Source organism: Eurytemora carolleeae, unplaced genomic scaffold (genome assembly GCF_000591075.1).
Source record: "Eurytemora carolleeae unplaced genomic scaffold, Eaff_2.0 scaffold812, whole genome shotgun sequence".
NCBI classification, from domain to species: domain Eukaryota; kingdom Metazoa; phylum Arthropoda; class Copepoda; order Calanoida; family Temoridae; genus Eurytemora; species Eurytemora carolleeae.
The window spans coordinates 146,722-160,032 of NW_019396704.1; the positions used below are offsets into that span (position 1 = coordinate 146,722).

The 13,311-nt window shown below is 32.4% G+C and overlaps 1 protein-coding gene across 3 annotated transcripts in view; it reads right to left on the bottom strand.

Annotated features, from left to right (window-relative positions):
- Nucleotides 1-12,080, bottom strand: part of LOC111707584 (substance-P receptor) — a 29,347-nt gene extending 17,267 nt beyond the window's left edge. Inside the window, exons 1-10 of one of the 3 annotated variants that reach the window (XR_002766478.1) lie at nt 12,011-12,080; nt 8,689-8,935; nt 7,472-7,644; nt 6,924-6,969; nt 6,316-6,406; nt 5,727-5,799; nt 3,521-3,570; nt 2,796-2,857; nt 2,442-2,493; nt 690-786 (exon numbers count right to left, since the gene is read on the bottom strand). Coding sequence is in view for 2 of the 3 variants with exons in the window: in XM_023480711.1 (XP_023336479.1) it covers nt 690-786; nt 2,442-2,493; nt 2,796-2,857; nt 3,521-3,570; nt 5,727-5,799; nt 6,316-6,406; nt 6,924-6,969; nt 7,472-7,644; nt 8,689-8,840 (796 nt within the window). In the remaining variant the exon portion in view is untranslated. The remainder of the gene's footprint in view (nt 1-689; nt 787-2,441; nt 2,494-2,795; nt 2,858-3,520; nt 3,571-5,726; nt 5,800-6,315; nt 6,407-6,923; nt 6,970-7,471; nt 7,645-8,688; nt 8,936-12,010) is intronic. The other 2 variants (XM_023480711.1, XM_023480710.1) reach the window with 2 other exon arrangements.
- Nucleotides 12,081-13,311: the final 1,231 nt, after the last annotated feature.

The window sequence follows — 13,311 nt, forward strand, 5'->3', positions numbered from 1 at the left end:
AATATGTCTCTTGTTGATATATTTCAAAAAGGTTGAGCTGATTGTGCCAAAGCAGGTGTGTGACATCACTTGACCATGGTTACGTCTATAGGATTTGAAAATTTGACCTAAATGTGTATTTCTTTTAATTCTTTAAATTGTGAGTGTAGAATAGTTAAAATGTATATTTTTGGTGAATTTTTTGATCACGAAAAATAAAAAAAATTTAAAGATAAAAATAAATCAATAGTTTTGATTTTAGTTATATATTTTGTAAATCTTGTTAAGAAATTGATTCCCTGTAACAAATAATAATTTACGGGTAACGATTTCTTTCACTTACGCACGAGTATTACGCTAAATTGACCTGCATGAAACTGAAAGAAAGTTTAGTTTCGCTTTTAAGTCAGAAAGTAGCCTGAATTAAACAGCTTGTAAAAAAACGGAATTATCGTTTCTTTGACATATCGTGATGTACACAACCGACCTGTCTATTAATTAATTAATAGACAGGTCGGTTGTGTAAGCTAAGCTTCACCTCCTCGTTTTATTACTCTATGTAGGAAACCATGAATTCAATATAAGGAAACAGTTTGTAAAGTTTGCACAGCCGTCTCTGAAATGTCATCCTTTGAGATTAATTCTCTGTATGTTATACAGTAAAAAAATAATATATTTTTTTCAAATTTCTTATTCGTTTGAAAAAGTTCCTGCAAGAACAGCAAAGAATGTGTGATATGGAATAGTATTCTCCTCAACCAGCATACAGAATGGTTTTAACATATTTCCCTCTGTCTTGTATACGTACTGCAAATATTTGTAAACAATATAAACGTACTGCAAACATTTGTAAAAATGTTATTTTAACTCAAGAAATATATAGACCAGGAACCGCCATAACTCATGCGTCAGATCTGTGTACTGCAGTGGGAGGAGATCAAAACAAAGAATTCAGGGGCAACGCATAATTTTTGTGGAAAAATGGCCCAAGGCCAGGGGTGGAATAAAAATATATTGCTATTGTATTTTCCATATTGACCAGAAAGCCAAAAATCATATGTATTCGCTCTAACTTGATATATTAACTTGTTTTTTGTTGGACTGTAATATCACATCAGAGCTGCAGTCCTTTCCCTTCAACTCCTGTGGGGGCACTGGGTTTGTTTACATTCCTCCCACAGTGTACAATACATAATATGAGTATATCTGAGTTGGGCGTTCCTGCATATAGTTCCTTGATTTAACTGCAAACATTTGTAAACAGTAATTATTTACTACAAACATTTGTAAACGTACTGCAAACATGTGTAAACATTCTTTAAACAGTTAAATTACTGCGAAAATGTTAACAATGTTAACGTACTACAAACATTTTTGAAAACGTACTGTTTTGTTTATCGCAATTCAGTGTTACTGTATACATAATTAGTTTGAATTGTTTTAATATTAAAAAGATTAATAAATTTTTTGGTAATCTATACATTTGAATTTATTTACATTGAAAGTAACTTCCAATGATTAATTAAAAATGAATTTTTCTTTAAAGGAAGTGTTCGCGAAAAATGAAAGGGGGTACAGGCTTGATGCGATAAAAAAGCGCTTTTGATCGCTACTAATCTTACTTATATCTGTTGCGTCTATAAGGAGAACTTGTTAAAGACGTCTCATACCGAATAACTTAGCGCCCATTCAAATTGAGAAAATTGTAACATACGACTTAGACCGTAAAATATCAATTTAATGTTAAACAAATCATTCCGATATTACAACCTATAGTCATCGATTATCTTTCGGCACATTTGTATATAGTATATATTTTATATTTTTTTTTAATTAATTTGTTTTGAATTTTATTATTTCTCTTGCGGCTTGCGCAACTATCTAAGAATACCGCGGACCACTCACATTTTTCGAAATCAGTTAAAACGTGTTCTAAAAATATAAAATATTATAAAATATAAACTATATACAAATGTGGCGAAAGATAGTCGATGTCTATAGATTGTACTATCTGAATGATTTGTTTAAAATTAAATTGATTTTTTACGGTCTAAGTCGTATGTTGCAATTTTCTGAATTTGTATGGGCGCTAAGTTATTCGGTATGAGACGTCTTTAACAAGTTTCTCCTTATAGACGCAACAGATAGAAGTAAGATTAGTAGCGATCAAAAGCGCTTTTTTATCGCATTAAGCCTATACCCCCTTTCATTTTTTGCGAACACTCCCTTTAAAAAGAACATATTACTCCCCGGAAACTCTAATTTTCTAATCCCTATATTTTGGTAACCAGATGGTGTAAACATATTCTAAACCTTGTTTACTTGATCTCGCAGAATTTATAGTTCAAAATATTTTAGATCAGGTAGCAAAAACGTAAGGATTAGAAAATAAGAATTTTCTGTGTGTAATGAGCTTGTTTGATTTAATTTGATATCTTTTTAAAAGATACTTTCCACTGCACCTGATAATAGTAGGATTGAGGGAAGGATATCAAGAAAGAAATAATCCAAACTCTGAAAGAAAGTAATTATAGCCTTGGTTATAGCCTTTCTCTAATCCCAATACCTTTGCAGCCTGATATTTCAAACTAAAATCAGATCCATTTATTATAGTTTGAAATATCGAAGGTTTTCTAAAGGTTGTTTTCTAAAAAAAAATATTTTTAGGAGTATGTTTTGAAATAGCTTTCTTCTAATGTGACACATTTTATAACTATAAAAATGATAAAACTTGAAAAGCCTCGATCACGTGAATTATTTTTTAATTCAGCCAAAGCTAAAGGACTTCTATAATTATAATAATTTTCTTAACTTACATTAAGATGATAATGTTTGCAGTTCTCTTAAGTGGTTTATGAGTCAAAGGAACCATGATTGCCTAAAAAATAAATCTGAATTTAAATTTTAATTCAAAATTATGATAAAAGCTATAAATCAGAGGAACGCAGAAGTAATACAATTTCTGTTGCAAAAATATTCTAGTAAAAGTCGAAAAATTATATTATTTTAATATTTTATTGTTTTTTTTTTCCATTGAACATATGCTTTTCATGAAGTAACAATAAACCTTGTATATTTAAATGTATAACTTACTATCCATGGGGAACCCATCTTTGCCTGGAAACTAAAAAAGCGAACCCCTCAAAATCGATTTTTTAAACTAAGCTAAAAATATTCCCTTGGTTCATACCGAGTTACCAAATCAAACTATAGTGGCAAATCGGTCAAGGGATTAAATATTAGACACAATACATAAACTTGGATAATAAAATAAGTAAAAAATTAAGCGTTAAAGCCAATTTAGAATTGAAAAAACTTTATATTTTGATTTCTATATGTATACTCTTTGCAGTATTGATTATTAAGAAATATCTTTTCATCTTTTGACCAAAACTTTTAAAACTTGGAAAAAATCGGATAGTAAAAGAAATAACAAAAGTTTTCAACTTCAATTGAGTCTTTGCATTTAGTATTAACCCCTAATTATTATTTTTTTAATAAATCCTACATAAATAAACAAATTTTTAAAAAAAAAACTTGCCTGATATCGATCAACACTAATACATGTCATGGAGAATACAGAAATATTCACTAAAAATATATATAATTGTTATTAAAGGGACTGTCAGAAATATTCACTAAAAATATATATAATTGTTATTAAAGGAACTGTCAGCGTAATTTTAAGTGACCCTCCATGCAATGATGACAATGCCCGATTTTAAAGGTACTCTTAAAAGCTTTGTCTGATAAAGTAAGAATTTGATATCCATGATTTTGTTCCATACAATGTTTATTCTCATTTGTGGTTTCTCCGCGAAAGTAAATCCCGCATTTCTTGCTTTTACGAAGCAATGGAGATATTATCAGAATTAAACACTTTTGAGTCAGAAAACGACAGTATTGGGCATTCTAATTTTGCATGTAGGGTCACTTAAAATAACGCTTACTTTCTCTTTTACAAAACTAAAATCTGGTTTCATTCTATACAATAGGGTTTAGTAATTCTCATTCTATGATTATATTAAGAAAAAGTAGGAATTTGGAAGTGTTAGGCTCCAAAACTGTCAAATCTAAAAAAAAAAATATTGTATTGTAGAGAGAGGTCAAAAAAAACTTCAAGGTCAGGTTTTCTTTACCATGGGTCGGTTAATTTTAAACTTTTTAACGATTTAAATAAAATAGATTCACAATATTTCAAGTTATTTTCATAAATTGCATGAGCAATTAATTCACTTTTATAATAATGTTTGAAGTTTCTCTTAATTTCTAATTTATTTCAGATATATATCAACATGACAAGCAAATTAGAAGTTAAAACTATTTTGATTTATATTACCTGATTAAAAATTAAAAGAACAAACTGCATAAATAATTCATCAGGTACATAATAAAAACAATAATATTATGTACTTAACAAGTATAAGTACAACTGTACACACACAAATCGTATGTACCTGGTAGGTTAAGTACAACTGTACACACACTAATTCTTTGCACCTGATAGGTTAAGTAAAACTGTAAGTGTACACACACTATTCATCTGTATCTGTATCTGTATCTGATTGGTTAAGTATAACTGTACACACACTAATCCTATGTACCTGATAGGTTAAGTACAACTGTACACACACTAATCATATGTACCTGATAGATTAAGTACAACTGTACACACACTAATCATATGTACCTGATAGGTTAAGTACAACTATGAACACAATAATCTTTGTACCTGATAGGTTAAGCCGACTGTACACACTCTTATCATATATACCTGATAGGTTAAATACAACTGTACTCATACTAATCCCATGTACCTAATAGGTTAAACAACTGTACACACACTAATCATATGATCTCATAGGTTAAGAACAACTTTACACACACTAATTAAACGTACCTGATAGGCCCAGTACAAATGTAAACACACTAATCCTATGTATATGAGGTTAAGTGCAACTGTTCTTACACTAATCCTATGTACCTGATAGGTTAAGTACAACTGTAAACACACTAATCATATAGGTTAAGTACAACTGTACACACACTAATCATATGTACCTGATAGGTTAAGTACAACTGTACACACACTAATAATATGTATCTGATGGGTTAAGTTGCAACTGTACACACTAATCATATGTACCTGATAGGTTAAGTACAACTGTACACACACTAATAATATGTATCTGATGGGTTAAGTACAACTGTACACACACTAATCATATGTACCTGATAGATTAAGTACAACTGCAACTGTACACACTAATCATATGTACCTGATAGGTTAAGTACAACTGTACACACACTAATAATATGTATCTGATGGGTTAAGTACAACTGTACACACACTAATCATATGTACCTGATAGATTAAGTACAACTGTACACCCACTAATCATATGTACCTGATAGGTTAAGCACAACTGTACACCACTAATCATATGTACCTGATAGGTTAAGAACAACTTACACACACTAATCATATGTACCTGATAGGTTAAGTACAACTGTACACCACTAATCATATTTACCTGATAGGTTAAGTACAACTGTACACCACTAATCATATGTACCTGATAGGTTAAGTACAACTGTACACCACTAATCATATGTACCTGATAGGTTAAGAACAACTGTACACACACTAATCATATGTACCTGACAGGTTAAGTACAACTGTACACAAACTAATCATATGTACCTGATAGGTTAAGTACAACTTTACACACACTTATCATATGTACCTGATAGGTTAAGTACAACTGGGCACATCTTGCACATTATAATCGGTAGATCCCAACGTTGTGAAAGAACTGCCTAGAAAAGTTTTGGTGGCTTAAAACTTATGAACTTAGTGAGGGGAAAAAATTTGGTTCGTTCTAGTTTTAGAGGGTTTTAGAGGTTTTAGAAATGTCAAAATTGTTTATTCTAAACATTTGTTTTACTTACAGTTTGTCAATTTTTAACTCTTGAGAGAAGATACATGGGAAATAAACAAACCAAAACGATCGTTAGAAAAAACCCGAACCAAATTATAGCTCATCACTTCTGTTGATACTCTGTAATTTACTGATCATATTGGTACAGTCATAATCAGAAAGACTCGAAATTAGCTGACAGTTAATCAGACGACTTTTAATATATATCTTTGGCAATTTTAAATGCTCTATAAAGGCAGACCACATTTCAAAAATTGCAGGACAAGGGATATTTGTTGATTATCGTTTCATCAATCATATTTGGTATAGGTTGTAAAGTTGTCTGATTAATTGTAAATTAATTCCGAGTCTTTCTGCCTCGGACTGTATAACATCCACCTAGCTATTCATGTACCTTAGCCTGGAATGGTGTAGCTAGTACAGTAAGTATAAAATCTGCTGATGCAACACTACAAATGTACATATTTGTAACTGTTTGCATACTCCTGTACATAATTCCACTTTAAAATATAATAAATGTACATGTTTGTAACTGTTTGCATACTCCAGTACATAATTCCACTTTTAAATATGATAAATGTACATGTTTGTAACTGTTTGCATACTCCTGTACATAATTCCACTTTAAAATATAATAAATGTACATGTTTGTAACTGTTTGCATACTCCAGTACATAATTCCACTTTTAAATATGATAAAAGGGGGCAACTGCAACAAAAAACACCTATTTTTGACAGATATAAACACTTCTCGACGAATTATGGTTATGAATCAATTTTTAAAGGGTTTTTAAGAGCGTTATCATTAAAAATCTGCTAAATCACACTTTTTCAATAGTTTAAAGAAAACGTTTTGACAAAAGTTTGGGCATTCATTTCTGTCTTTTTGTGGTTAACTAAAACGAAAAGTCTAAGTTGCAGTATGAAAAATTTGAAAAAATGTCATTTTAAATTCTTTAAATTTTACTGTAAAAAAAAGAATTTAAGTGGAATTAAACTCTCTTTGATCTCCAAACAACATAGATCGTCATAAAATTTCCAGCAGCGCCTGTACAGCCGTTTAATCCATTTATATACATAAAGGATATTAGAGGATATTTCTTATATGAATGTACATGACAACAGTCTCAAAGAATGCAATTGATGTACTTGCCAAAAAAATTTACTCCTCTTTGTTTTTCAGTAAATTGAAAAATGTAAATACACATTCCATTATAAATAACTGATATTTTTTCTATCGCCAACTTTTATTGAATTCCGCTTATCTAAAAATTAGAACCAATGGAAGTTTAAACCCCCCGAGGGATTTAATGATAACCCCATGGGCTATGATAAGAAATGTCAGTTATTCTAATAAATAGTTCAAATGGACAATTGAAGGTAAAACCCCGGAGGGGTTCAATAATAGTCCCTTGGGCTACACCCTCGGGTTTACAATTGAATCCCGCTGGGGTTTATCATCTTATAAAATTATGTATAGATAATCAAAAAAGAAATATTTTAATACATTTTTTTGGCCTGGAAATTATATATTGTAGATAAATGGATTCCTATGACGACGATGATAGCGTAGAGGATCATGAAGAAGAGGTTGAGGTTCCCCGCGGTCAGGTCGAAGATGGGTAGGGTGAAGTCAATGCTGACCGGGTGCTCCAGGCTCAGGTTCGGGTGGAGGAGGGAGGAGTTGATCAAGATAGACTTGTTATGTTCCGTCAGATTAAACCTTGGATAATAGATTTGTTGTGTTCCGTCAGATTAAACCTTGGATAATAGATTTAATATGTTCCGTTAGGTTAAAAACCTTGGATATTAGATTTGTTGTGTTCCGTCAGATTAAACCTTGGATAATAGATTTGTTATGTTCCGTCAGATTAAACCTTGGATAATAGATTTGTTGTGTTCCGTCAGGTTAAACCTTGGATATTAGATTTTATGTGTTCCGTCATATTAAACCTTGGATAATAGATTTGTTATGTTCCGTCAGATTTAACCTTGGATATTAGATTTGTTGTGTTCCGTCAGATTAAACCTTGGACAATAGATTTGTTATGTTCCCTCAGATTAAACCGAAGATAATAGATTTGTTATGTTCCGTCAGATTAAACCTTAGATAATAGATTTGTTGTGTTCCGTCAGATTAAACTTCGGATATTAGATTTGTTATTTTCCGTCAGATTAAACCTTGGAAAAATGTTAGGTTACTAGTTTGTAAACCCAGCTTTGCCCGAAAATTTAAGTTTCAATAAAGTCAAAACGTAGGGCGCATAAAAGTCGATCCTACTCAACTTAAAATTGTTAAACACAGTTCAGAACATTCCCGTTAATTCTAATTAGTTCCCCAACATTTTATGCAAATCGGTCAAGCTTATTAATCACTTAAAGGGACTGTAAGCGTAAATACAAGTGACCCTCCGTGCAAAGATGGCAATGCCCGATTTACACCAGTATCCTTGAAATTGTTGTCTGTTCAGTGTTCAAGTTTGAATTAGATATCAATGGTTTGTTTCTTTAAACTGTTTATTTTCACTTGCGGTTTTTCTGCGAAAGTGACTTGCGCATTTCTCGTTTATAAGAAGCAATTGAGAAACTTACAAAAAACTTTTCGAGTCAGAAAAACGACGGTATCTTCCACATTTGAGATCACATTGAGGTTTCAAGGGTACCGTTGTAAATCGGACAATGCCATCTTTGCTTGGAGGGTCACTTGAAATTACGCTTGCAGTCCGTAAAATACAAACAGAGAGGGTGCCCCTCCCTTCCACTGTACCTGTGGTTCTTGGCTAAGTGCATGAGAAGCATGCTGTGAATCCCGGAGCTAATGTTTCCCTGGGACGGGTTGGATCCCCCTGGATCAACAAGGTTCAGGTTAAGATCCCTCCCGTGCTCAGGGTTGTACCAGGATACCTCTGTAGTGTTCATCTTTAAATATGGTAGAAAAGGGATCTTTTCTCTGAGGTGTCTCAAGTATTTCGGAGGATATACTTAACATTCACATTTTCATACTTTGAAGACTTCTAAAAAGAAATACTTTGATGAGGCAAAATCAACCATTTTTAATAATTGTTCGAGTATGAAGTATTTTCTTGGATAAACTTTATGGAGTGCAATATGTTTGATATTGTTCTACAATCCACAGGGTGTCCCAATAAACTCTGCACTATATACCTCTATAACATGCAGATGCACGATAAAGGTTTTCCATTAAACATGGGAGTTGAGTAACGATTTCGATCATATTCTTGGGACACCCTGCACCATTGGATCCAATGATAGAGCTGTAAAGCAGTATAGACTGCAGATATAACTGCAGGATGAGTTGCCTTTTTTATTTCCATTTTACGATACATAAACCCTTGTTTAAAAATGAAGGAAAACAATGTAGAATTCCCCCCCCCCCCCTCCTCCTTTCAACTGTGTACCGCACAGTATTTTATCAGAAAGTACAAATGTTGAAATTGTACTTAGAAGAACCGAATTCTTAAAATTGATGAAGTTTTTCCAAAATACAAAAACAGTAGAATGTGCGTTAAAATTTGTGCGTTTAAAGGGATTAATGTAAGCGTAATTTCAAGTGACCTTTTATGGCCGATTTATAACGGTACCCTTAACAGCTTTGTTTTTATCAAGCATGCATTAGATATTCATGTTTTTTATTTCATTTAACTGTTTATTTTCATTTGCGGTTTCTATATGAGAGTAACTTGCACATTTTTTGCTTATAAGAAGCAATGGAGAAACTATCAAAATTCAACGACTAAAGACGACAGTATCTTCCATATTCTTGATCAGATTAAGGTTTCAATTAAGGATATCTTTGTAAATCGGGCATTGCCGTGTTTTGCAATGAGGGTCACATGAAAAAAAATTTTAAAAAATTGTTCGGGCGTTAAAATTTCAGATTTGACATGCGTTTCTGATGATATTTCTTGAGATTGTGAAAAAGATTACTTGAACAACCTACCTCTGCCTATCTACAAACTAAATACTTTTCAAAATCTATTTTTCTACCTACCTACCTACCCACCTCAATGTCTACCTACCTACCTACCTACCCAGCCCAATATCTACGTATTTATCTAGTATCTATCTTTTTACCTCTCAATCTATCTAAATCTGCGAAATATCTTTGTATCTATCTATCTATATCTGCGAAATATCTTTGTATCTATCTATCTATCTATCTATCTATCTAAATCTGCGAAATATCTTTGTATCTATCTATCTATCTATCTATCTATCTATCTATCTATATCTCCGAAATATCTTTATGTCTATCTATCTATCCATCTTTGAATCTGAATGCAATCTCAGATATCAAGTATACCCTGTCTATCTATTCAACTATTTTATTGTCTTGGATTCATTATCAAAAATCTTAACTCCTAGAAATGTCAATTTTACCACATCTTAATTAACATTTATATGTAGAGGGAAAGTTTTTTTTTTACAAAATATGGTCGATTAGGAAAACAACTGAACCACTTACCAAAAATATCTTGTTTTCTATTCCCTATATCTTTGCAATTTGGTGACATAGAACTTTAAGTCTAGCTGTAATTAAAGTGGCCCTTCACACAAAAATGGCAATGCACAATTCACAACTGTACCCTTAAAAGCTTTGTCTGATCAAATTCAAGTATGAAAGATGCCGATGTTTATAACCTTAAAAGCCATTGAAAGCTAATTTAATTTTTTTTTCGTAATTTATATCTTTCTAAATATAAATACATTTATAATTTTTTAAACTAAACATTAACAAAAATTTTCAAATCCTGTGCCACAATCCCCCTTCAGAACTGAAAATTAAAGTACACATCGTACTTCATGAAGGAAAATATATAGGATAGCAAAGCACCCAAAGATTGACAGAAGGAGCAACATTTTTATGATTAATAAAGTTTCAACTAGGCTCAGAGTACCTGGTTTCAATTAAACTTTGAATTAAAATTCATGCTCTCCTATCCCGGTTTCAATTAATCTAAGGATTAAACCTCCCCCTTATATCCTGGTTTCAACTAAACTAAGGAATAAACCTCCTCCTCCTCCTATCCTGGTTTCAACTAATCTAAGGATTTAACCTCCTCCTCCTCCTTTCCTGGTTTCAACTAATTTACGCATTAAACCTGCTTCTCCAATCTTGGTTTCAACTAGACTAATGATTAAACCTCCTCCTCCTATCCTAGTTTCAACTAAACAAAGATTAAACCTGCTTCTCCTCTCCTGGTTTCTACTAAACTAAGGAAAACACCTCCTCCTATCCTGGTTTCAACTAAGCTAAAGATTTAACCTCCTCCTCCTCATATCCTGGTTTCAACTAAAGTAAGGATAAAACCTCCTCCCTTCTATCCTGGTTTCAACTAAACTATGGAATAAGCCTCCTCCTCCTCCTATCCTGGTTTCAACTAAACTAAAGATTAAACCTCCTCCTCCTATCCTAGTTTCAACTAAACTATGGAATAAGCCTCCTCCTCCTCCTATCCTGGTTTCAACTAAACTAAAGATTTAACCTCCTCCTCCTATCCTAGAATTTCAACTAACCAAAGGATTAAACCTGCTTCTCCTATCCTGGTTTCTACTAAACTAAGGAAAACACCTCCTCCTCCTTCTATCCTGGTTTCAACTTAACTAAAGATTACACCTCCTCCTCCTCCTATCCTAGAATTTCAACTAAACAAAGGATTAAACCTGCTTCTCCTATCCTGGATTCAACTAAACTAAGAAATAAAACTCCTCCTCTTCCTATCCTGGTTTCAACTAAACTAAGAAATAAACCTCCTCCTCCTCCTCCTATCCTGGTTTCAACTAATAAACTAAGGATTAAACCTCCTTCTCCTATCTTAGTTTCAACTAAACTAAGGAATAAACCTCCACCTCATATTCTGGTTTCAACTAAACTAAGGAATAAACCTCCTCCTCTTTCTATCCTGGTTTCAACTAATCTAAGGATTTAACCTCCTCCTCCTGCTATCCTGGTTTCAACTAGTCTAAGGATTAAACCTCCTCCTCTTCCTATCCTGGTTTCAACTAATCTAAGAATTTAACCTCCTCCTCCTCCTATCCTGGTTTTAACTAAACTAAAGAAATGAAACCTGACACTCTCTGTTTCTCCGGTAGCCCTTTTACTCTGTGAAATTCCGATGCATTTACTCCGATGAGCCAGGCTCCGTCTAAACCTCTCAACAGACGCATAAATACACTTCGATACAAAGTTTAACATTAACTCTATTATAATACTTTACGAGCACCTTGTTCAGACAACTTCAAAGTTTCCAGGTGAAGCTGTGCTTCCAAGCTGTATAACCTTTCTAAAATTTCAGAGGGGAACTTTTTTGGCCAAGGGGAGATCAAAAATTGTATGGTTCTCTCTCCCTCCCTCTCTCTCCCCCACCCCCCTCTCGAAATTATCGTAAGTCTACTTAAGGTATGATTAAAACTCTAAAAATGGGGAAATCTTGTGCCCCCCCCCCCTCCCTTAGAGAAGAAAAATGGAGGTGCACCGTGCAATTGCATGATGAATGAATATATATAAAGGCCATCTTTATATATTTATACGAGCAGTAACATTTACATTTGGCAATTTGATTTAATAAACTTTTATGCTTAAAATGTATGTAATGCCTGTTAATTCCTATAAAAATATATATTTAAACTATTATAAATATATTTGGAAAAAACATTCAGAAACATTCATTTTGTTACAACTTTTTATTTGAAATTAAAAAAACAATGCAAAAATAAATATATATTATTAACATTTATATGTAGAGGGAAAGTTTTTTTTTTACAAAATATGGTCGTTAATTTTTGTATTGAAGGGAGGGTGGTGATGAAAGTAAAAAATTTAAAGTTCAGTGAGGGGGCGAAACAATCTCCCCCCCCCCTCCCCCTTGCCTTTCTCCCGCCCTCCGAGTCTTCCGTGTTATAATGCATCATTTATAACTAAACAAATTTCGCATAAAAACAAGAAACATGTTCCTTGACATTTTCTATTTTATTCAAAATTAAATATTTTATTCTCAATGTCTGTGCAATATAAATATAGAATATTTTACAGAAAAAGCAAGATCATGAATTTTTATTGCAAAAAGTCAATTTCATTCTCCAATATTCATTTCTGTTTATAAAGAAAGAAATTCAAAGTCATATTTTATGAAGTTTTTAGGCTTAAAAAAACTAAATATTTCAAAAACAACACAGATATATAAAGCTAAACTCAGATTTGAAAAAAAAACTGAGTAGCCATTATTCTGTATATTATCAATGCAGCATCATATTAAAAGTCTACTTCAAATAACATAATTGCAGCATCTCATTGAAATTATACTTCAAATATTAAAACTACATAGTTAAAAAAAGATAGTTCAGCAATTAATATTGCCGTCTTGTAATC